At 45.3% G+C, this 26,095-nt stretch overlaps 1 protein-coding gene across 1 annotated transcript; it reads left to right on the forward strand.

The window, feature by feature from the left end:
• The first annotated feature begins 858 nt into the window (after positions 1-858).
• Positions 859-26,031, forward strand: LOC124148364 (unhealthy ribosome biogenesis protein 2 homolog). The gene is made up of 15 exons (XM_048398620.1): positions 859-878; positions 1,830-1,980; positions 3,556-3,676; positions 4,038-4,175; positions 5,940-6,074; positions 6,863-7,005; positions 8,040-8,163; positions 8,724-8,812; positions 10,672-10,911; positions 12,794-12,902; positions 16,448-16,608; positions 22,153-22,265; positions 24,501-24,676; positions 25,200-25,429; positions 26,028-26,031. The coding sequence occupies exons 1-15, from the start codon at positions 863-865 to the stop codon at positions 26,029-26,031; spliced, it is 1,950 nt and encodes a 649-aa protein (XP_048254577.1). The 5' UTR covers positions 859-862.
• The last annotated feature ends 64 nt before the right edge of the window (positions 26,032-26,095 follow it).

Genomic DNA, 26,095 nt, shown 5'->3' on the forward strand with positions numbered 1-26,095 from the left:
AATGAATGCAATAACACGTGACCAATTCAGCTAATCAGAATGCAGGAATTTCCATGAACACAACGAAAATTTAATTATGACAGCTTGAACAATGGATGACGTCATATCGCATTTTCTCTCTACAAAGAAGGACTGTGACGTCACATCGCTTCAAATGACCAATCAGCATTGAGAATCGCTAAAATGCACATGTACAAGTATCTGAAAGTTATTGATCGTTCTACCGTTTTGAGTGAGTGAATATGGTTTTACGCAACTTTTAGCAATGTTCCATCAATATCACGACGGGGGACACCAGAAATGGGCTTCACACAATGTACCCAGGTGGGGATTCGAACCCGGGTCTTCGGCGTGACGAGCGAACGCTTTAACCACTGGGCTACCCCAACTAGGCTTTTATTCCTCGTGAAGCTTTGGTTATACATCCTTTCTCACAAAAGAGGACCAATTCCGTTTTTCATTTGCAGAGAAAATCAGATACAGTGTGCCAAAAAATTGAATTGTTTAATGAAACCTTCAACATACAAGGTTTAACCACAGGACCATGTAACTAATAATAGCAACAAAAAAAACTCGCAGACGAGGCCAATGATTTTTTATTTATTGTTATTATTAGTTAAATGGTCCTGTGGTTTAACAGAACCAATTCCCTAATTTTAGAAACACTGCGTGCAATATTAATGAAAATTTAATAGACAATAAGTTTTATCAGTTTGAAGGGTTTTTTTATGTGGACTTATATTAGTTTTAAGTTAATCATGCTGGGCCTCTCCTTTGATAAAGTGTGCATACTTATTTAGGCGTGGAGACCGCGAGGTCACCGATTCAGGGGATGTAACTCTAAATGAATAACCCTTCCAATATGGCGTCCTACACAGGTACGGGGCTAGATCTGAAATCTTCATATATATTTAGGCACATGGTTTCAAAATATCTATTTTACATATCCAGTTCAAATTTTGTAACGTTGACGCTTCTACTTTCATCGATTTTGAGACGTCAGATTCACTTAATCGATAGAATAACATGTTTTTAAAGAATGACCAACCAAACACGTGTCCCACGTGGACCAAGCAACTGCATGGTATATTTAGGGAATATAATGTTTAGATACAGATTATGCATACTTCCTTTCCCTTTCTAGATGATCAGTTGCAAACTCACTCTTGTGATAGTTAATTCTTGTAACATGATGTGTAAATGACATGTTTCACCGCGGACACGTATTTTGTATTTTAACTTATTATTTTTAAATTGGATTCCTTTCAACACAAACTGCACACACGGTAACATCATGTGTTATTGTGAGAGTTGCATTTAGTAGTGGATTAGACAGCAATCGCTCTTATCCTGAATAAAAATGGTTTTTAGTTCACAACGTTGGAAAAATTTTCGCTTAAATTTTGAGATTCGTCTTTGACTCAAGGGAAAATTTGACATTTTGTTAGAGAATGGGAGCATTAAAGACTGATTTTGTTTGTGGTAAAATTGTAATTAGTTTTGAAAAAAAAGCATATCAGTGTTCAAAATTAAGCATGAAAGTCAAGGGGGTCCATGTATTATAAAAAGGCTGATTTTAATATTTTGATGGTGCCCAGATTGAAATATTTATAGGAGCTAAACTGAATGACGCCCCTTGGATTTCTGTCACTGCATATATAAATATCTTGAATGAGTAATGAGTAATTTGAAGATTCCGAGTAAGAAGAAGAGTACAGCTACCCTAGGTCACTGGATTGCCTGGTCCCGACTTCATTATTTACAGACAGCCCTCATATAGCTTGAATATTGCTAAGTGCGTTTAACAAAAAAAATAATTTTATTTTCAGGTTTGTTCAACAAAATCAAGGACAAGACCTGCAGACTGCAAGACCGCCTGAAACTTGTTCACTTCGCCTGGTGCTCCAACCTTGTCTACATCCCCAACAAGCACTCCGTCCTTATCGATGTGGTGGCTGGGCTTATCGTCAACAGGAAGAAGTGAGATACCTTTCAGTCATATCTAGCCCAGGAGGGTGGTCTGGTAGCCTAGTGGTTAAAGCGTTCGCTCGTCACGCCGAAGACCCGGGTTCAATTCCCGACATAGGTACAATGTGTGAATCCCATTTCTGGTGTCCCCCGCCATGATATTGCTGGAATATTGCTAAAAGCGGCGTAAAACCATACTCACTCACTCACTCTAGCCCAGGAGGGCAGTGGGGTAGCCTAGTGGTTCAAGCGTTGGCTCATCACGCCGAAGACTCGGATACAATGTTGAAGCCCATTTTCTGGTGTCCCCCGCCGTGATATTGCTGGAATATTGCTAAAAGCGGCGTAAAACCATACTCACTCACTCTAGCCCAGGAGATTCAAGAATTTACAATAGCTACAAGTCACACATAGATTAAGGGCCATGGGAGACCCAGTTGTCTCAGGCACCATGAGCCGCGGTGCAGAGTTGTACCTCAGGCAAGAAATACATGGTTGTGGGGTCAAATCCCGCTCTAGCCCTAACTGTGTTCTAGTTTGGTTTGTTTGTTTGTTTAGCCTCCGTGGTCAAGTGGTAGAGCGTCCGCCCGGAGAGCGGAAGGTCCAGGGTTCGATCCCCAGCCGCGTCATACCAAAAGACGTTAAAAGATGGTACTTGTTGTTACCCTGTCTGGCGATCAGCATTAAGGGGCTAAAACAAGGACTGGTCGGCTCGGAGTCAGTACACTGTGTCTGAGTGGGGAATTCATGTTAAACTGCGGTATGGTATCTCAGTGTGCTAGCACTATAAATTGGCATCAGTCCGGACTAGTACAAGCAGCCACACACGTGCATGCACGTCGCTATATAAGTGCAATAATCTTGGACGCGACGTTAAACCCCATTTTCACCTCACCACCTTGTTTGTTGTTTGACGCCACATGCAGCTATATGACCGCAGTCTGTAAATAATCAAGTCTGGACTTGACAATCCAGGGATTGATGTCATGAGCATCGATCCATGCAATTGGATACAATGACATGCATCAACCAAGTCAGCAAGCCTGACCAGCTTGTCCAGTTAGTCGCCTCTTACGACAACCATGGGTTGCGGAAGACCCATGTTATTATGGGTTCAATTCCTGATTGGCCCTGATTGTTTCTAGGTTTGTCAGCACCAAAGAGGTAAACGTATAACACCTGCATCACTTCAGGTGATCCTCCTACATTAAGTTGACATGCCAGGAGATAACTAGAACATGTAGAATACTGTTCAAAGCTGCATTACACCCACCCAACTAACTCACTCACTATACTAGCCGTAAAAGGTGACTATGCTTGTTGTAAAAGGCGACTAACGGGATCGGGTGGTCATGCCCGCTGACTTGGTTGATGCATGTCATTGATCCCAATTGCGTAGATCGATGCTCATGATATTAATCACTGGATTGTCTGGTCCAGACTCGAATATTTTACAGACCGCCGTCATGTAGCTGTAATATTGCTGAGTGCGGCGTTAAACAACAAACAAACAAAAATCACTCACTATATGTTGAGAGATTGAAGTTAACAAGTTTTCACTGAACATTGTACCTATTTTTGCGCCAGGTACCAGATCACGGATGACGATGTTGCGTGGGTGTGGCAATGTCTGTACAGCATCCTCCACAGCCGGGGATGTTCAGAGGAGGGTGGGAAAAGCATCCTGGTCAAACCTTCTCTCGGACAGGTGAGTGATCCCTGCAGAGATTCTGGGTTGGAATACTGTCTAAAGCATTGTTTTACCCAAATCCCTCATTCAACATTTGGGGGTGGTAGAGTAGCCGAGTGGTAAGACGTTTGCTCATCACGTCAAAGACCTGGGTTCGATTCCCGACATGGGTACAATGTGTGAAGCCCATTTCTGGTGCCCCCAGCCGTGATATTGCTGGAATATTGCTAAAAGTGGTGTAAAACCATACTCACTCACTCACGCCGCCGTGATATTCCTGGAATATTGCTAAAAGCGGTGTAAACCCATACTCACTCACTCACTCACTAAACCCAATTGCACCACACCTTTGAATCAATTAAACCCTCCTCCGTCCCAGGTGATCGTGGATGCTCTCCAGCGATGCGTGCTGCAGCCCGGGGACAAGCAGCTGATGAGACACGTGGTGGGTAGTTGTCACGTCGTCGTCACCTCCACCCACCTGTCGTACATCCTCACAGCCAAGTATGACACCCTGGTAAGTATTCAGCCTTATTTGGGGTAGGTTGGGTAGCCTCGTGGATAAAGTGCTCATTTGTCATGCTAAAGGCCTGGGTTTGTTTCCCGACATGGTGCACACCCTATTTCCAAAATACACAGCTGAGGGGAGGGGGTTTTCATAATTAAAGCCATAAAATGATAATGATGGTTTTTTCCCAACTGGTAGGGGGCATGGATTCGCTGTGCAGAGTTGCGTCCCTTTGGCACCCCTGAAACCTATGATGGTGGGTTCGAATCCCGGTTCGCCTGATTATGTTTCTAGGTTTGTCAGCACCAAACCCGTGCTCGTGGGTTTCACTGAAGTGGTAAACGTCTGAGACCTGCATCACTTGGGGCTTCCCTCCCACATCAAGCTGACACGCCGTGATATAACTGGAATACTGTTAAAAGCGGCGTTAAAACCCAACTCACTCACTCCCCAACTAGTAGACATTACCATGAACACGTAACACCGGACACTTCCGGAAAAACCATGTCAACAAATCTGTACTGAAGTACGCAATTAATCAGTAGTTAGTACACACCACAAAAATAATAATTATCAGCAGAAGAAATACGTTCCTTCTGCTGACGTCACTTCCTGTTGGTGCATTTACTTCTATTTCTTTTGATTATATAATGAATAGTTTATAGACTTTCTGGTGACGTTGTATTACGGGAAGTGACTATTATTTTAGTTTTGTGGTGTGTTGATAACGTAGGTTTCAGTAATCCTGTTGTTACTTTATCTGGTTATAAAGTGTTCATTCTATGCCTGGACTTACCGTTGTAATTTTATCAATTTTAGTCAAAATTTCATTCAATATTGTTTAAATTAATTTTGGGGAAATTTTGTGTGAAGTGATCAGTAGATGACACAGCTCACCATTATTTACAGCAACCACTACCTAGTACCACTATTGACACCTTGAAATGAACTTTAGCTGACAGAGTTTTCCATGTTTCCTGTTCTCAGTGGTGTGAAATGCATGTCTCTGCTATGGTGCACGGCAGCTTTGACTGTCTGTGACGAGATCTTGTCAAAACAAACCTTGATTAAAAAACCTGAGGAACCCTTTTTTAGACTTGTCTTCTATTATCGATGCTAGATAGTGTACGCTGTGTAAATCAGACAAAAATATGACTGTAATAATGTGTTCTCTAAAGTTTTTTAACAGAACAATATTTTCCACATGTAACAACACGTTAACTGAGTAATGCGATTGGAGTGAGTGGGCAGTGTATTTTCACATGCAGATTCATACAAAATAGCTGATTTTTGATCGGCAACAGTTTTTTTTTCCCTGAAACTTCTTTAATATGAATATGGGTAATAAATAGAATAACCCACTCGGTACGGGTGTTTACGGAAAATATATATATGTATCATGAATATTGTGTTTTGTTCTATGAACCCCAGGAGACTATTAACCTCTAGTACTAACGAGTAGGGCGAACGGGTGGCCCAGTCGTCTAAGGCGCCGCGATTCGCTGTGTAGAGTTGCGTCCCTTGGGCACGCCAGAAACCTATGATTGTGGGTTCGAATCCCGGTTCGCCCCAATTATGTTTCTAGGTTTGTCAGCAGCATACCCGTGCTCGTGGGTTTCACTGAAGTGGTAAACGTCGGAGACCTGCATCACTTCGGGTTTTCCTCCCACATTAAGCTGACACGCCGTGATATAACTGGAATAATCTTAAAAGCGGCATTAAACCCAACTCACTCACTCACTAAAGAGTATGACATGTATATTTCTTGTTCAGGCCAGCCTCTTGTGCAGTGTGTGCCAGCTGTGTGCACTGGAGGATAACGGAGACACAACCACCCTGTATTCCATCCTGGACCATGTCATACCAGCATATACCGCAGCCCAGGCCGCTCACCACAATCACAGACAGGTGAGTCCCCACAACCACCCTGTATTCCATCCTGGACCATGTCATACCAGCATATACCGCAGCCCAGGCCGCTCACCACAATCACAGACAGGTGAGTCCCCACAACCACCCTGTATTCCATCCTGGCCCATGTCATACCAGCATATACCACGGCTGAGGCCGCTCACCACAATCACAGACAGGTGAGTCCCCACAAGCACCCTGTATTCCACCCATGTCATACCAGCATATATCACAGCCCAGGCCGCACACCACAATCACAGACAGGTGAGTCCCCACAATCACCCTGTATTCCATCCAAGTCATACCAGCATATACCAACAGACAACACAACCACCCTGAATGTAAATTTTAACACATTTGTGTCCAGATATCATGTACAATGAAAGCTCAGACTGTTTATTTTTTTCTTCACTCAGTCACAATGTTTTGTTTCAAACTAGAAAATCACCATCTATACCTACTTGGTACCGGGATTCATTGAATTAATTCAGCTTAGAGTACGTCATGACCGGGATTCATTGAATTAATTAAGCTTAGAGTACGTCATGACCGGGATTCATTGAATTAATTAAGCTAAGAGTATGTCATGACCGGGATTCATTGAATTAATTAAGCTTAGAGTACGTCATGACCGGGATTCATTGAATTAATTAAGCTTAGAATACGTCATGACCGGGATTCATTGAATTAATTAACCGTAAGAGTACATCATGACCGGGATTCATTGAATTAATTAAGCTTAGAGTAACTGTATGTCATGACAAGCCCCCTTTTTCTCATCACAGGTATTGCAGACAACAATTGACAAATTGTTGGTTCCATTGATGCTTTTCTGCCATCAAGTAACTGGTTGCCGTGGTGATGACTCCTCCACCAAATCCCTCCAAGAAGACCTACACCAGTGCCTCTTTACAGCCCTCTTCAACAGGTAGTGGCAGAGTTGCAGATATAACCAATAAAACAAATATAACCCGTGGGAGGTGAATGTGTCCTTGAAACTTCCAGTATGGAATTCAGTGCAAAATGCGCAACATGCTTGAGAACTAGAACGGTGGTCGATGGTTATGAGTAGTGCAGGGACCATCTGAGATGTATGATGCTAGTGAAGGGGTAACAAATTTGTATGTAGCCAAGAGGGTTGGTTGATTGGTTTGTTGTTTAACGCCGCACTCAGCAATATTCCAGCTATATGACGGCGGTCTGTACTTAATCAAGTCTGGACCAGACAATCCAGTGATTGATATCATGAGCATCGATCCACGCAATTGGGATCAATGACATGCATCAACCAAGTCAGCGAGCCTGACCACCCAATCCTGTTAGTCACCTTTTACGACAAGCATAGTCGCCTTTTACGGCAAGCATGGGTTGCTGAAGACCTATTCTTCACGGGTCTGTAGCCAGGAGGGTTTGCTCATATTAAAAGATACTGGCCCTTCTCCAAACTAACTGGCCTACAACTAAATGGTGGTGACCACAAAAATTAAATATACACAGAGAAGGGGTGAAATTTTGACAAGCCAGATGGGCCATCTACTTTGTTTTGGCAAGCCCTTTGTAATTTCAACTGGCCATGGGCCAACAGGCCAGCAGTTAAATCGACCTCTGTAGTGAGGTCAGAATATGATGTGTATCACGCTAATAGGGTCAGAATACTTTGTGTATATTGCTTTTGAGATCAGAATGTGAACTTTATCATGCTAGTGAGGTCAGAATATGATGTTTAACATGCAAGAGAGGGCAATATGATGTGTCGCACGCTAGTAAAGCATATGATATTATCTTGCTATTGAGATCAGAATACGATATGTATCATGCTAGTGAGGTCAGAATATGATGTGTTTCATGCTAGTGAGGTCAGCAAACCCTGCAGACAAACACATTACTGCATTTATATATAAATAGCACTTTGATGGGTACAAATATCCATCAGCCATTGACTTTCTTCACCATTAATTGCAGCTCTCACAGAGAAATGTACCGCAGATACCTGAATGCTGGGAAGGGAGGTGACAAAACTGGCAGTGAAGGTTGCAGACCACTAGAAAATCTGTTTGGCACATTGAAAAACCTGTTACAGGGAAAGGTAGGCAAATATTGACAGAGATCCTATTTGAAGGGTTGCTGTTTTTTGTCTCAACTGAGGGGCGGTTGGGTAGCCTAGTGGTTAAAGCGTTCACTCGTCATGCCGAAGACCCGGGTTCGATTCCCGACATGGGTACAATGTGTGAAGCCCATTTCTGGTGTCCCCCGCCGTGATATTGCTTGAACATTGCTAAACGCGGCGTAAAACCATATTCACTCACTTGTCTCACCTGAACCGCCTCCGTGGTCTAGTGGTAGAGCGTCCGCCCGGAGAGCGGAAGGTCCAGGGTCGATCCCTGGCCGCGTCATACCAAAAGACGTTAAAAGATGGTTCTTGTTGCTACCCTGTCTGGCGCTCGGCATTAAGAGGCTAAAACAAGGACTGGTTGGCTCGGAGTCAGTATACTGTGTCTGAGTGAGGTATTCATGTTAAATTGACATCAAGGTTCATTTCGTCTTTTCTGTTGCCTTTAAATTTGAGCCAATGGGATTTTTTTTAGGAAATTTTTAAACGGATTTTGAAGAATACATTATGAAACTTTAATGTGTGTATTATTTCAGACGCCAGAGAACCTAGTGAAAGTGTCGTGTCAGTGGTCTGCAGTTGTTTCAGGATTCCTGCCACGGTTCCTGGCAGCCTTCCTCAATGTGTGAGTATCAGACCCTGTAACTAGTGGGGGGGGGGATCAGTCTGTCCTTGGAACTAGGGGGGTGGGGACATCAGTCTGTCCCTGGAACTAGGGGGGTGGGGACATCAGTCTGTCCATGGAACTAGGGGGGAGGGGACATCAGTCTGTCCATGGAACTAGGGGGGAGGGGACATCAGTCTATCCCTGGAACTAGGGGGGAGGGGACATCAGTCTGTCCCTGGAACTAGGGGGGTGGGGACATCAGTCTATCCCTGGAACTAGGGGGGGTTGGGACATCAGTCTGTCCCTGGAACTAGGGGGGTGGGGACATCAGTCTGTCCCTGGAACTAGGGGGGTGGGGACATCAGTCTGTCCCTGGAACTAGGGGGGTGGGGACATCAGTCTGTCCATGGAACTAGGGGGGAGGGGACATCAGTCTGTCCATGGAACTAGGGGGGAGGGGACATCAGTCTATCCCTGGAACTAGGGGGGAGGGGACATCAGTCTGTCCCTGGAACTAGGGGGGTGGGGACATCAGTCTATCCCTGGAACTAGGGGGGGTTGGGACATCAGTCTGTCCCTGGAACTAGGGGGGTGGGGACATCAGTCTGTCCCTGGAACTAGGGGGGTGGGGACATCAGTCTGTCCCTGGAACTAGGGGGGTGGGGACATCAGTCTGTCCATGGAACTAGGGGGGGTGGGGACTTCAGTTTGTGTGTCCCAGGTGATGATAGACACTTTCTCCTGACTCACACATGGAATAGAGACTAACTGATCTAATCTGATGGGACATATATTGGATCTTTAACTATTTTAAACAGGATTAAGTATAACTTGGTAGACAAACAGTTATATTGATTATTGAGTGTTTGATACTTAAGAATGTTGTTCGAGACTGATGGCTCAGCTTTCAGATGTTAACGTTTCATGTATCATACACATGTAGCATGAAAAAAGATAAGTTTGTGTGTATTGCAGTCAATGAAACTGAATCGAGTGGTCTGACTCAATACATTGGTTGATTGCGTGTCATCGTACCCCGACTGCTCACAGTACCAGTTACAGTATTTGACGTAATAAGCGTCCAGAGCGCTCTCAAAATTAGAAATAGGGGGCTCTTATTTGAATATTATTTTGGTGAAGGGGGCTCTTATTAAAATATTATTTTGGTTGAAAGATAAATTTTGTGGTTTATGCTGACAGCCTGAAATGATTATGTACGACAGATATATTTTTCTAGAATTTAATTGCCCATTATTAAGGATGCATATAAGACACGAGTGCGTATTGTACGCGAATAAATAAGTCTTGTGAACATCGATCAATCGGAAGGGGTGCTAATTGGGATTGTTCACTAGCCAATATATTAGCAAATACCGCCATGGGCGCTTATTAGAGCGAGGCGCTTATTACGTGGAATACGGTATACTAGTTTCCTTACAGCCACCATCATATTGCTGGAATATTGCTGTGTGTGGTGTTAAAAAACAAACAAATGTGACAAAGTTTATATGTTAATGAACAAAATGACATGTTGCACACACATCCACCAGTGGTTAGTTTCGTCCTGAATTTTATGACTCTGGTAGTAAATCCCATGACATTGGAATATGACGTTTTTATATTTATTTCATGTTTCTGATTCTGTCCCCAAATTTCACAAATGTGGAATGAAATGAAATATTCTTGAATGTTTTCAAAAGAAGGAATTCATGTTGCATGTTAGAAATTTGTATACATTTTTTTCTTACCCAATTTTTTTTTTATATATTGCCCAACAACCCTACTTTTTTTAATTAGTAAAAAATATTTAATTTAAAAAAATCCATAGACACAAACGAATCTGTAACCATGGTGATGAAGTTGTCCTTGTCTTCCAGGCACGACAAGACCCTGTGTCAGAAGATGCTGCAGCATCTCTGCAATCTGATTGGTTTAGGCGAGGACAGTGCTGCCCCCTGTAGGCAGCTGGAGACACCGCAGGTGATGCGGGCTGCATCCTCCATGTTGAAGCAGGTCAGGGACGCTGATGTCTACAATGTTGCCAGGGACAACGAGGCTGGGGGGAGTCAGCTGAAGTTCTACAGGAAGCTGGCCGAAATCCTCCTCTCCATGCCGGTGTAAGTGTTCTATCCATGGGGGGAGTTCGGGTAGCCTAGTGGTTAAAGCGTTTGCTCGTTCACGCCTAAGACCCGGGTTCAAATCCGGACATGGGTACAATGTGTGAAGCCCATTCCTGGTGTCCCCCGCCGTGATATTGCTGGAATATTGCTAAAAGCGGCGTAAAACCATACTCACTCACTCACTCTATCCATGGGCATCTAGGATTTGGCTGAATCAGGCAAATGTGACCTTGACATTTTCAACACGGTCCACTGTTTTCAACCGTGAATGTCCAGTGTATTAGGGGGCGGTGGGGTAGCCTAGTGGTTAACGCGTTGGCTTGTCATGCCTAAGACTCGAGTTTGATTCCCCACATGGGTACAATGTGTGAAGCCCATTTTCCAGTGTCCCCCACCATGGCATTGCTGGAATATTGCTAAAAGCGGCGTAAAACCAAACTCACTCACTCCAGTGTATTAGACCTTATATACATGCTCTTATTAGTGAGTGAGTGAGTTAGGTTTAACACCGCTTTAACAGTATTCCAGTTATATCACAGCATGTGAGCTTAATGTAGGAGGAAAGCCCAAAGTGATCCAGTTCTCAGACGTTTACCACTTTGGAGAAACCCATGAGCACGGGTATGGTGCTGACAAACCTAGAAACATTATCAGGGAGAACCGGGATTCGAACCAACATTCATAGGTTTCTGGTGTTGAAAAAACCTAGCCACATCAACATTAAGCTCATTATTTTAAGTGCACCTCAGCCTAAAGCCACAATTATCATCAGGAGTAAACTAAATACAGGGGCACGGGTGGCCCAGTCGTCTAAGGTGCCACGATTCGCTGTGCAGAGTTGCGTCCCTTGGGCACGCCAGAAACCTATGATTGTGGGTTCGAATCCCGGTTCGCCCCGATTATGTTTCTAGGTTTGTGAGCACCATACCCGTGCTCATGGGTTTCACCGAAGTCGTGAACGTCTGCATCCCTTCAGACTTTCCTCCCACATTAAGCTGACACGCCGTGATATAACTGGAATACTGCCCTGTAATGACATACATAGACCCTCCCAGGTGATGATAGACACTTTCTCCTGACTCACACATGGAGTAGAGACTAACTGATCTAATCTGATGGGAAAAAAAGTGTTTTGTTTGTCTATTTTACACCCAAATTTCTGTATAATATTGATGAATATTTTTATGCTTTACTCACTGAACTATATTGTCTTCCCTTCTCCCATGAGGATACTGTGTCTAACTTTGTCTCCTGTAACTCATGCTTCAGAGCTCCAGATAAGCTGCGTAACTGCGTAAAATACGCATCAGAAATGCAGAAATATGCAGTAAAATAAAATCCAAGCGTATCAAATACCATTACAGATACGCTACAAAAATAAAACTTGTGAGTATCATCAAAATATTGTGAAGTAACCCGGCGTATTCGATTAGCAAATCAGCAACTTATTTTGAAAATTATAAACGAGCATTCCGTCAACCTTGCCAAACTCCACGATGACAGTTACATCATGATCATTTGCCATCACACTTACTTGTGGAAGTATCGTGGTATTTTTTAGTCCTATAAAGCTCTCGAACCCACACGACTCCAGTTTGCAGGGACTAGATGGATAGTGTTTTTAATTATTTAACTTAAATACCCACATATGTGAAAACTAGTGGGTAACAGAAATTTGAATACCCAAATAGAATTACTGATACCCAATGATTTTAAAATGCATGGGTAAAATACCCACAACCCCAAAAGCTTATCTGGAGCTCTGTGCTTGTTTGTTTAAAGAGGTGACTTGACTTAAAGGGGCATCAGGTGGGGACTGGACTGATATCATTTGTACCTCCATCATCATCACTTAGTCTCATCCCAACTCTCCTTCCAGGGAGGACGCGTGGTACGAGACGGCCTTGACTTTGCTGCAGATGAATCATGGAATACTGGAGCCGAGAATGTCCCACGTGCTCACACACGGCTGGCTGACCGTCACCCAGGTGGGTCAAGTGACCACAACAAGGCGTGCGCGTATGTGGTGGCTGTGGCCATGGCTGTTTGTTTTGTTTGTTGTTTAACACCGCACTCAAACAAACAAACTGATCTATCCACTCACTGCTGCCTCCGGGGGCACGGGTGGCCCAATCGTCTAAGGCGCCGCGATTCGCTTACAGAGTAGAGAATCATTATCAGGGAGAACCGGGATTCGAACCGGTTTCTGGTGTTGAAAAAACCTAGCCACATCAACATTAAGCTCATTATTTTAAGTGCACCTCAGCCTAAAGCCACAATTATCATCAGGAGTAAACTAAATACAGGGGCACGGGTGGCCCAGTCGTCTAAGGTGCCGCGATTCGCTGTGCAGAGTTGCGTCCCTTGGGCACGCCAGAAACCTATGATTGTGGGTTCGAATCCCGGTTCGCTCAGATTATGTTTCTAGGTTTGTCAGCACCATACCCGTGCTCGTAGGTTTCACCGAAGTGGTAAACGTCTGAGACCTGCATCACTTCGGGCTTTCCTCCCACATTAAGCTGACATGCAGCAATATAACTGGAATACTGTTAAAAGCGCCGTTAAACACAACTCACTCATTCACGGCTGCCTCCAGTTGCAGGTGGTAGAATCACTCTTCAGTCCCACGACACAAGGGCTAACTGCCCAGGTGATGATAGACACTTTCTCCTGACTCATACATGGAGCAGAGACTAACTGATCTAATCTGATGGAGCATCTTGATATGATTTGTTTGGACTGGGATCAAAAGGTCTTGACAGGACACATTTTAGAATATTCAGGAATTGAATATTTGCCCTTTTCGTAATGACGGAACTCATGGATCACACTGTAAACATTGTACCTATTTATTCATTGCGTGATAAAGCTCTCGTATATGTGTTTGAATCTCCGGTATCACTAAATGTGTATCTGTATTTCTTTATTGACCCGTGAAGATTCCGGGATAGAATAGGTCTTCAGCAACCCATGCTTGCCGTAAAAGGCGACAATGCTTGTCGTAAAAGGCGACTAACGGGATCGGGTGGTCAGACTTGCTGACTTGGTTGATCCATGTCATTGATCCCAATTGAGTTGATCGATATTAATCACTGGGTTGTCTGGTCCAGACTCGATTATTTACATACCGCCGTCATATAGCTGGAATATTGCCGAGTGCGGCGTTAAACAACAAACAAACAAACAAACTGTATTTCTTTATTCACACAAAAGGGAGATTTCAATAAAAAAAATGGTTTTCTAAATAGTGACTCTAAAAATGTGAAGTGAAAAACAGAATTCTGAAAAGCCCCATTATTGGATTTATTCTACCAAATGCGAACTTTTGTGTTCATCATGCAAAAATATGCATTTAACTGCAAGATAATAGTTTACAGTAGGTTTTTTTTTCTTTTTTTTAACGTCATACTCAGCAATATTCAAGCTATGTGACGGCCACCTGTAATAAATCGAGTCTAGACCAGGCAGTCCAGTGGTCGATATTGTGAGCAACACACAAGCCGTTTGGGTGCAAGGACGTGGCATCAGTCGTCATAGTCACCTCTCATGACCAACATAGTCACCTCTCAGGACCAGCATAGTCGCCTCCCACAACCGGCATATTTGCCTCCCACAACCGGCAGTCACCTCCCACGACCAGCATAGTCCCCTCCCATGATCGGCATAGTCACCACTACGACTGGCATAGTCGCCTCCCACGACCGGGATAGTCGCCTCCCACGACCGGCAAAGTCGCCTCCCACGACCGGCATAGTCGCCTCCCACCACTGGCATATTTGCCTCCCACGACCGGCATAGTCGCCTCCCACGACCAGCATAGTCACCTCCCACGACCGGCATAGTCGCCTCCCACGACCGGCATAGTCTCCTCCCATGACCGGCATAGTCCCCTCCCACGACAGGCATAGTCCCCTCCCACGACCGGCATAGTCGCCTCCCACGACCGGCATAGTCCCCTCCCACGACCGGCATAGTCGCCTCCCACGACCGGCATAGTCGCCTCCCACCACTGGCATATTTGCCTCCCACGACCGGCATAGTCGCCTCCCAAGACCAGCATAGTCACCTCCCACGACAGGCATAGTCCCCTCCCACGACAGGCATAGTCGCCTCCCACGACCGGCATAGTCGCCTCCCACGACCGGCATAGTCGCCTCCCACCACTGGCATATTTGCCTCCCACGACCGGCATAGTCGCCTCCCACGACCGGCATAGTCCCCTCCCACGACAGGCATAGTCGCCTCCCACGACAGGCATAGTCCCCTCCCACGACCGGCATAGTCCCCTCCCACGACAGGCATAGTCCCCTCCCACGACAGGCATAGTCGCCTCCCACGACCGGCATAGTCCCCTCCCACGACCGGCATAGTCCCCTCCCACGACCGGCATAGTCCCCTCCCACGACCAGCATAGTCACCTCCCACGACCGGCATATTTGCCTCCCACGACCGGCATAGTCGCCTCCCACGACCAGCATAGTCACCTCCCACGACCGGCATAGTCCCCTCCCACGACAGGCATAGTCGCCTCCCACGACCGGCATAGTCCCCTCCCACGACAGGCATAGTCCCCTCCCACGACAGGCATAGTCCCCTCCCACGACAGGCATAGTCCCCTCCCACGACAGGCATAGTCCCCTCCCACGACAGGCATAGTCACCTCCCACGACCGGCATATTTGCCTCCCACGACCGGCATAGTCGCCTCCCACGACCAGCATAGTCGCCTCCCACGACCAGCATAGTCACCTCCCACGACCGGCATATTTGCCTCCCACGACCGGCATAGTCGCCTCCCACGACCGGCATAGTCGCCTCCTGCGACCGGCAAAGTCGCCTCCCACGACCGGCATAGTCGCCTCCCACCACCGGCATAGTCGCCTCCCACCACCGGCATATTTGCCTCCCACAACCGGCATAGTCGCCTCCCACGACCGGCATAGTCCCCTCCCACGACCGGCATAGTCGCCTCCCACCACTGGCATATTTGCCTCCCACGACCGGCATAGTCCCCTCCCACGACCGGCATAGTCGCCTCCCACCACTGGCATATTTGCCTCCCACGACCGGCATAGTCGCCTCCCACGACCAGCATAGTCCCCTCCCACGACCGGCATAGTCGCCTCCCACCACTGGCATATTTGCCTCCCACGACCGGCATAGTCCCCTCCCACGACCGGCATAGTCGCCTCCCACCACTGGCATATTTGCCTCCCACGACCAGCATAGTCCCCTCCCACGACCGGCATAGTCGCCTCCCACCACTGGCATATTTGCCTCCCACGACCGGCATAGTCGCCTCACGACCAGCATAGTCCCCTCCCACGACCGGCATAGTCGCCTCCCACCACTGGCATATTTGCCTCCCACGACCGGCATAGTCGCCTCACGACCAGCATAGGTTGATGGCGACAGTTCTAACCCTGAACCCCCATGGGTAACAGTTAGTCTAACCAGAAAGGGGCCCAAGAAATGAAAAGGCTTGCTGTACCAGCTGCAGCTGTAGTTGATACCGTATTTATCTCCCTTGACAGACATCTAGCAGCTCCCAGCTGGGCCCCTTCCTGTCGGAGCTGTTCAACACGTACTTCAAACTGAGACAGATGCCCAAGCTCATCACATACATAACATCCGCCATCTTTGACACCAACCACAACCTCAGCAGCCTTGTCTGTCCAAGAATCTTCACGGATCGGTAAGTATAGCATTATATTGCTGCTGCACATGGTATATTGGCATATAGTATAGCATTATATTGCTGCATCGTATAGTATATCAGCAAAATGGTTCTCAGGCAGTGCCCACCTCAGCATAAAGTTCATTGCACGTTTCGTTTTTTGTTTACATTTTTAATTTTTTTGGTGCATTGTGTTGCAGACTTACGGTATATCGGCATATATCATGGCATATCGCTGCAGCGTATAGTACTTCAGCATATGGTATAGCTATCAGCAAGAAGTATTGCATATCGCTGCAGCGTATATGTCGGCATATAGTATATCGGCATATAGTATAGCGTTATATCACTGCAGCGTAAAGTATATCAGCATATAGTATAGCATTATATTGCTCCAGCGTATAGTATATCGGCATATAGTATAGCATCATATCGCTGCAGTGTATAGTATATTAGCATGTAGTATGGCATTTTATCGCTGCAGCATAAAGTATTGCATTTTATCGCTGCAGCGAATAGTATTGCATTGTATAGATGCGGAGTATTAAGATAAAAAACATTTCAATGATATCTTAGTGTTCACAGGATTGACTCAAGTATTTATTACTCCTGCACCCTGTTTCACATATGATCTTAGCTTTATGACTATCGAAAGTCTGTGTTTAAATATAGAGGAAGAGATACAACAGGTTTATGAAAACACTGCTCTCGGCTCTGTTTCACAAAGTGGTGTTAGTTTTACAACTATTGGTTAGTCTAATGGTTAAATCGTTTGCTCGTCACGCCGAAGACCTGGGTTCAATTTCCAACATGGGTACAATGTGTGAAGCCAATTTATGGTGTCCCCCACAGTGATATTACTGGAATATTTCCAAAAGCTGCGTAAAACCAAACTTACTCACTTGTTTCACTCACTCACTCACTCACTCACTCTACCCCACCCCTCACTCACTCACTCACCCCCACCTCTATCTCACTCACTCACTCTACCCCACCCCTCACTCTACCCCACCCCTCACTCTACCCCACCCCTCACTCACTCACTCATCACTCACTCACTCACCCCACCCCTATCTCACTCACTCACTCTACCCCACCCCTCACTCACTCTACCCCACCCCTCACTCACTCATCACTCACTCACTCTACCCCACCCCTCACTCACTCACTCATCACTCACTCACTCACTCTACCCCACCCCTATCTCACTCACTCACTCTACCCCACCCTCACTCACTCACTCTACCCCACCCTCACTCACTCTCTCACTCTACCCCTCACTCACTCACTCACTCACTCACTCACTCACTCACTCACTCTCCCACCCCGCATGCACGTGTGTTTGTGTGGCTGCTTGTACTAATCCAGACTGATGCCGATTTATAGTGCTAGCTCACTGAGATACCATGCCGCAGTTTAACATGAATACCCCACTCAGACACAGTATACTGACTCCGAGCTGACCAGTCCTTGTTTTAGCCCCTTAATGCCGAGCGCCAGACAGGGTAACAACAAGTACCATATTTTAACGTCTTTTGGTATGACGCGGCTGGGGATCAAACCCCAGACCTTCTGCTCTCCGGGCGGACGCTCTTCCACTAGACCATGGAGGCGGTCAATTGCTTCATGAAACCAGGCCCTGATTCTGAGTGTCGGCCAACATGAGAATACAACACAGTGTTACAACATTTCCTTTTTTCTAAACACATACTCAAAATAAACTTGTTTTCATTAATCGTCCCCTGAGAATCAGCTATTTGACTTTCACCAAATTCAGTATCGTATGATGAGCTGTGATCTGCCCAGGTGATGATAGACACTTTCTCCTGACTCACACATGGAGTAGAGACTAACTGATCTAATCTGATGGGAAATCTAGATGCATGTAGGCATGTTTTGGAGTGTTTGCATTTTCTTGGAAAATCTTTGATTACCATGGTGAGCCTTATGAAACTTGGAAACCTTTAATGTGGCACTGGTACTTTTCTATACAACTGTGAATGTAACAACATCGATATGTCTTTACCAACATAACAGAACATATACTGTGAATCTTGAAGTTAATGCGTCTCCAAATTAATACGACTGCTGACCCCTAGCCAAAAATGCGACTCAAAATCAATGCCACTCCCCCCATCCCATCCCCAGGTAATGATAGGAATCCTTACCTTAATCCGATCAAACAGTGGTCAATGATGCCTAGTTTGACACGAGTGGGTAGAACTCTTGACCCCAGCAGTGATAACTCACCGGATGCCCATTTTGTAATTCCTAGTCTTTGAATGACATTGCCATATACTTGTTACAACTGCTGCTCAATAAACAGTGTTTGTGTTTATATTCAAGTTGGTATTTCCGCTATCCAACGTGTGTGCTATCCAAAGTCTCATTGTTGATAGTCATTTTGGAGACATCAGTGGGAAGTTTCATTAATGCAAACGAAGACCACGCACATTTTTTGCATTTAACTCACACTCGCGTTAATTTCAAGATTTACAGTTCTTCCATTCTTAAACATACAGGGCTTGCCGTAAAAGGTGACTGCTTGTCATAAGAGGCGACTAACGAGATCGGGTGGTCAGGCTCGCTGACTTGGTTGATGCTTGTCATCAATCCCAATTGCGTGGATCGATGCTCATGATATCAATCAATGGATCTCTGGTCCAAACTCGATTATTTACAGACCGCAGTCATATAGCTGGAATATTGCTGAGTGCGGCGTTAAACAACAAACAATACAATACAAATCATAATTTATCACCGGTGAATTTCAAAATTGCTCTGATGAATGCGATCCTCCCAGTCCCAGATGATGATAGACACTTTCTCCTGACTCACACATGGAGTAGAGACTAACTGATCTAATCTGATGGGGAACAAGATGTTTCTAAACATGAATATTTTAGGAGCCAGACGTTGGTTTTTAGGCGCCAATCTTTTTTTTCCACGGTGCCAGACAGAGTCTGAGATAGGACATCTTTTTGGCAGGTTTTTTTTTTAGTTTCACTGAGAGAAGTCTAAAGATGGGTTTTCCTTTTTTTTCTTCTTTTTTTCTTTTTTTTTTTTGGTTTTTTTTTTTTGGTTTTTGTTGTTGTTTAATGCCGCACTAGTAATAGTAGAGCTACATGATGGCGGTTTGAAAATAATCAAGTCTGGACCAGACAATCCAGTGATTGACATCAAGAGCATTGGTCCACGCAATTGGGATACAATGACATGCATCAACCTAGTCAGTGAGCCTGACCACCCGATCCCGTGAGTCGCCTTTTACGGGTTGCTGGAGACCTATTCTATCCCCGATCTTCACGGGTACAGTTGTACTAGACAAGTTACGAAACACCCTAGCTGTTAATGAACCCCTGTAATTGTATTGACTAAATAATAGAACATCATGATGTGAAATGTTCATTATTAATCATAAGACTTTGGCCTTGCAAACGCAAGTTTGTAAACAAGATTTGCAATACGGTGTGAGTCAACATTATTCGTATCACAAATAGATATTGCAGCCAGTAACTTTTACTTTTGGGTAGCCATATGGTGAGCAGTAGATAAAATTAGGTCACCATGAAACGGTTTCAACTGAGAGGGCTACTGTAACTCAAGCTTGTCTTAACAGCTGGCGTAAGTGGAGATGAGGTGGTCATACACTCTAAATATAGCCCTCTCCCTGTCTCAACAGAATGTGAGGGGGCGGTCGGGTAGCCCAGTGGTTAAAGCGTTCGCTCGTCACGCCGAAGACCCGGGTTCGATTCCCGACATGGGTACAATGTGTGAAGCCCATTTCTGGTGTCCCCCGCCATGATACTGCTGGAATATTGCTAAAGGCGGCGTAAAACTGTACTCACTCACTCAACAGCATGTTTAGAGGTAGCTTGAACAAATATATTTAGTCAGAGCTCCAGATAAGCTTTTGGTGTTGTGGGAATTTACCCATGCATTCTAAAATCATTGGGTATCAGTAATTCTATCTGGGTATTCAAATTTCTGTTACCCACTAGTTTTTACACATGTGGGTATTTAAGTTAAATATTTAAAAACACTATTCATCTAGTCCCTACAAACTGGTGTCGTGCGGGTTAGAGAGCTTTATACTCAAAAATACCATGATACTTCCACAAGAAAGTGTGATGGCAAATGATCATGATGTAACTGTCATCGTGGAGTTTGGCAAGGTTGACGGAATGCCCGTTTATAATTTCAAAATAATTTGCTGATTTGCTAATCGAATACGCAGGGTTACTTCTCAATATTTTGATGATACGCACAAGTTTTATTTTTGTAGTGTATCTGTAATGTTCATTGCGTATTTGATACGCTTGGATTTTATTTTACTGCGTATTTCCGCATTTCTGATGCGTATTTTACGCAGATACACAGCTTATCTGGAGCTCTGTTTAGTGATGAAGAGCTGTATTTATCTGAACAAAAGCGTTGCTGACCATCTTCCAAGTTATCTGCCCGCATTCAGACATTAGGAATATTGAAAAATCGCTAAAACATAAGAGACAAATCGTGTCTTGATTCGGTTGAAATAATGCTAACAATTACTTGAGAATTTACTTGGATTTATGATGAAACTGAGTTGGCTTAAAATTATCTATCTGCCAGACAGTCGGGCAGGTATAGGAAAATTTCATGCAGCCCGACAGAAAAGTTACCAGACATGGGCAGGCGGGCAAGCGGTTATTTCAGACACTGGACATACATAGACCCTCCCAGGTGATGATAGACACTTTCTCCTGACTCACACATGGAGCAGAGACTAACTGATCTAATCTGATGGGAAGTCTAGATGCAATTTGCTGTTTACAGATGATATCAACATTACTCCTCACTCAGGTGCAAGCACGTCACTAAAGAAGTGTGATAGTCTGAAATGTGATGTTTCACCTTGCCTCAAAATCATAGTTGTGCTAATAATGATCACTGTCATTTTTATCTCCCATCCATCCATCCGTCCGTCGATAATCAATTCGTTTCCGGAGCACAACTCAAAAATTGTTCAATTTCTTGTCAGAACTTGTCAGATATGTCAAACAGACCCTGAAGTTTTGCCTTTTGCTGTTTGTGGATTTTTGGCATTTATATTTTTCTCGAATTCCATGGAAACAATTCAGGTGTAGGTGTCGTTTCTCGAGCACAACTTGAAAACTGTGAAAGACTTTTCATTCAAACCTTGTACATGTATTAACCAAGAGCAGAAGTGGTGCTTTTTGCTATTTAGGAATTTTTCAACATTTGATTTTTCCCTGTTTCCATGGAAACAAATTTGACTTTTCCTGACATAGAAATACACATTTCCGAATCCCAATTCCATGGTATTGTTTTGATAGCTCAATAACTACTCTTGTATTCTGACAGACAGATCAGATAGAAATTCTTCATCAAGTGGACTTAACAGGCAGATTATTTGTTATTTCGAATTTGTAGGGGCCGGGGGGGATTTGTCATCTTCTGGTGAGTTTTAGCCCCCAACTTTCCTAGTTGCTTCAGTGTTGTGATGGCATATGTGATAAATACTAAAGCTATGTTCAGTAACACAGTGTTGTGATGTTGCAGGTTCCATGACCTGGTGCAGGGGCTGCCACAGACGACGGCAGTCGACATCTGGGGCAAGCTGGTAGAAGAGATGAAGACACGCTACATCACCCCCCTCACAGACAAGTCACAAGGTGAAGGTTGCTCTGCAGAGGTCCTCAGTCCAGTAGCGAGACATTGTATCATTCTCAGTTGTCGAGGGTACTAGGTCTCCATTCTGTTGGCATTAATACGTCGCTCTCACTCACTCACTCACTCACTCACTTACTCACTCACTCACTCACTCACTCACTCACCCACTCACCCACCCACCCACTCACTCACTCACTCATGCACGCTCTTGCTCACTCACTCACTCACTCACGCACGCACACTCTCTCACTCACTCATGCACGCTCTTGCTCACTCACTCACTCACTCACGCACGCACGCTCTCACTCACTCACACACGCTCTTGCTCACTCACGCACGCACACATGCTCTCACTCACTCACGCACGCACGCACGCTCTCACTCACTCACTCATGCACGCTCTTGCTCACGCACGCACGCACGCACGCTCTCACTCACGCACGGTCTTGCTCACTCACGCACGCACACACGCTCTCACTCACTCACTCACTCACTCACGCACGCACACTCACTCACTCACTCACTCACTCACTCACTCACTCTTGTAGTGTATGACGGGCACAACTAACAGAGCGATGTAGATCCAGAAGAATAAATACAGGAGGTTCTATGGAGCAGTAGATAGAACAGTCTGTACCATGTTATTGATCAATGTAAAAATCTATGCGAAAAATCTGTATTTCCACGGAAATGTATAACAAAGAAAACAATACCTTTGAGCGATCTGGCCCATTTTGCAGCCAAAAGAAAATTGCCTCTCTCCCAGGTGATGTGAACTCATTTCCCTGACTCTACAGTGGAGGATCTGATCTAATGAGGCTGATGGTAGAGAAGCGGGAATGGCATGACCGGTGCTTATGGTATCAACCACTGGTTTCTATGGTCCCGGTCCTGTTACTTCTAGCTGCCATGATAGTTCCAACACATTCCCACTTGTGTTCCATGTATTGGATTTCAGTGTTCAAATTGTGTGGTTAAAGCGTTCGCTCGTCACGCCAAGACCTGGGTTTGATTCCCATACTCACTCACTCAATCACTCACTCACTCACTCACTCACTCACTCAAATTGTGTTGTGAAGTCAAGAGGTCCTTGTCTTGGTGCAGAGTTGCGTCCCTTGGGCACGCCAGAAACCTATGATCCCGGTTCACCCCGATTATGTTTCTAGGTTTGTCAGCACCATACCCATGCTCGTGGGTTTCTCCGAAGTGGTAAACGTCTGAGACCTGCATCACTTCGGGCTTTCATCCCACATTAAGCTGGACCGCCTCCGTGGTCTTGTGGTAGAGCGTCCGCCCGGAGAGCGGAAGGTCCAGGGTTCGATCCCGGGCCGCGTCATACAAAAAGACGTTAAAAGATTGTACTTGTTGTTACCCTGTCTGGCGCTCGGCATTAAGGGGCTAAAACAAGGACTGGTCGGCTCGGAGTCAGTATACTGTGTCTGAGTGGGGTATTCATGTTAAACTGCGGCATGGTATCTCAGTGAGCTAGCACTATAAATCGGCATCAGTCCGGACTAGTACAAGCAGCCACACACACACATACACGTGCATGCACGTCGCTATATAAGTGCAATAATCTTGGATGGACGTTAAACCCAATTTCACCTCTCACCACATTAAGCTGACACGCCCTGATATAACTGGAATACTGTTAAAAGCTGCGTTAAACCCAACTCACTCACTCACTCCTTGTCTTGGCCCTAATGTTGCTAGTTAAATATTAAGGGGTCCTCAGACTCAAATACTACAGGAGAAAACCTAAAGGACCCCAAGAATCCCAAGAATTTTGTATACTCTTTTATATTTCTTTCAAGTGGTGTTGCCAGGCAACCAATCCTTGTACTGGGTTGTGTTAACGATCTGCTGTTTCCATATGATGCGGTGTTGCCAGGCAACCCATCCTTGTACTGGGTTGTGTTAACGGTCTGCTGTTTCCATTTGATGCGGTGTTGCCAGGCAACCCATCCTTGTACTTGGCTGTGTTAACGGTCTGCTGTTTCCATATGATGCGGTGTTGCCAGGCAACCCATCACACTTGTGTTCCTTGTACTGGGTTGTGTTAACGGTCTGCTGTTTCCATATGATGCGGTGTTGCCAGGCAACCCATCACACTTGTGTTCCTTGTACTGGGTTGTGTTAACGGTCTGCTGTTTCCATATGATGCGGTGTTGCCAGGCAACCCATCACACTTGTGTTCCTTGTACTGGGTTGTGTTAACGGTCTGCTGTTTCCATCAGATGTGGGGTTGTCGAGCAAGTTGCGGAGCGTGGCAACAGTGCTGCGCCTGTACCTGGGTGGGGTCAAGATGGCCGACTACACCATCACAGAGGTGACAGCCCGGACTGCCCACCAGCTGATGTCCCAGATGGAGACCGAAGTCCTTCAGCCTCTGTATGAGCTGTGCAGTCAGCAGGTACGCCTCATCACTTGTTGCACCCATGGGGATCCTGGGGAAGTCCCCAGACTCCTGAAGATCCGGGTTAGAATAGCATGTTGATGCATGTCATCGTATCCCTATTGTGTCGAAAGATGCTCATGATGTCAATCACTGGATTGTCTGGCCCAGACTCGATTATTTACAGACCGCAGTCTTATAGCTGGAATATTGCTGAGTGTGGCGTTAAACAACAAACAATACAATACAAATCATAATTTATCACCGTTGAATTTAAAGTTGCTCTGATTAATGCGATCCTCCCAGTCCCAGGTGATGATAGACACTTTCTCCTGACTCACACATGGAGTAGAGACTAACTGATCTAATCTGATGGGGAACAAGATGTTTCTAAACATGAATATTTTAGGAGCCAGACGAGCCAGAGTGCCGCGTTAAACAAACAAACAATGTTGAAGATCAGAAAAAAATAGGTCTCAGAGGATCTGTAAACTTAAGACTTTTTAAGAAAAAAACCCGCCTGTTTTTTTTTCTGTTTCAGGGTGAAGAGCTCTTAGATTCAGCTCTTTTCTTGAGCTACACATGGGGGGAGCTGAAACTGTTGCTAGCTCTGTATGACAAGAAGTACAGAGCTGGCATCACCTTCAGCACAGACACAGTTTCCCATCAGCATGACCTTGAACTGGTTCATCCCTACCTTAACTCCGAGAGGTGGCTAAAGGTACATATTAGAGTGAAGAAGTCGCAGAACAAAGTCAATATTTCTTTTTTGTTTGTTCAATGGCCTGGAAATAAATATCCTATTAGATACAGTATATCAGACTTAGGTTGTCAAGCAACATTCCTATAAACAGAGTTATGTCAAGTTGATACTTAATGCTTGGGGGGCTCAGGTGGCCCAGTTGTCTAAGGCGCCGCAAGTCACCCATATCATGGTTCTAGGTTTGTCAGCACCAAATGGGTTTCAATTATGTGGTAAACATCTTACATCACGTCAGGATTTTCTCCCACATCAAGCTGACACCCCCTCGGGGGCACGGGTGGCCCAGTTGTCTAAGGCGCCGCAATTCGCTGTGCAGAGTTGCGTCCCTTGGGAGCGCCAGAAATCTATGATTGTGGGTTCGAATCCTGGTTCGCCCTGATTATGTTTCTAGGTTTGACAGCAGCAGCGAAGTGGTAAACGTCTGAGACCTGCATCACTTCGGGCTTTCCTCCCACATCAAGCTGACACGCCGCGATATAACTGGAATAATGTTTAAAAAAGGGGCGTTAAACCCAACTCACTCACTCACTGACACCCCTTCATATAACTGAAATGCTGTTTAAAAGTGGCTTTAAACCCAAGTTACTTGCTATTTCTGCCTCCCAGGTGATGTGCTATACCTGATCATGACAACACCATGGATATTGTGATCTAATGAGTCTGATGGTGGGCAG

This window comes from Haliotis rufescens, unplaced genomic scaffold (genome assembly GCF_023055435.1).
Source record: "Haliotis rufescens isolate VD_foot unplaced genomic scaffold, xgHalRufe1.0.p SCAF_18, whole genome shotgun sequence".
In the NCBI taxonomy this organism is placed as follows: Eukaryota; Metazoa; Mollusca; class Gastropoda; order Lepetellida; family Haliotidae; genus Haliotis; species Haliotis rufescens.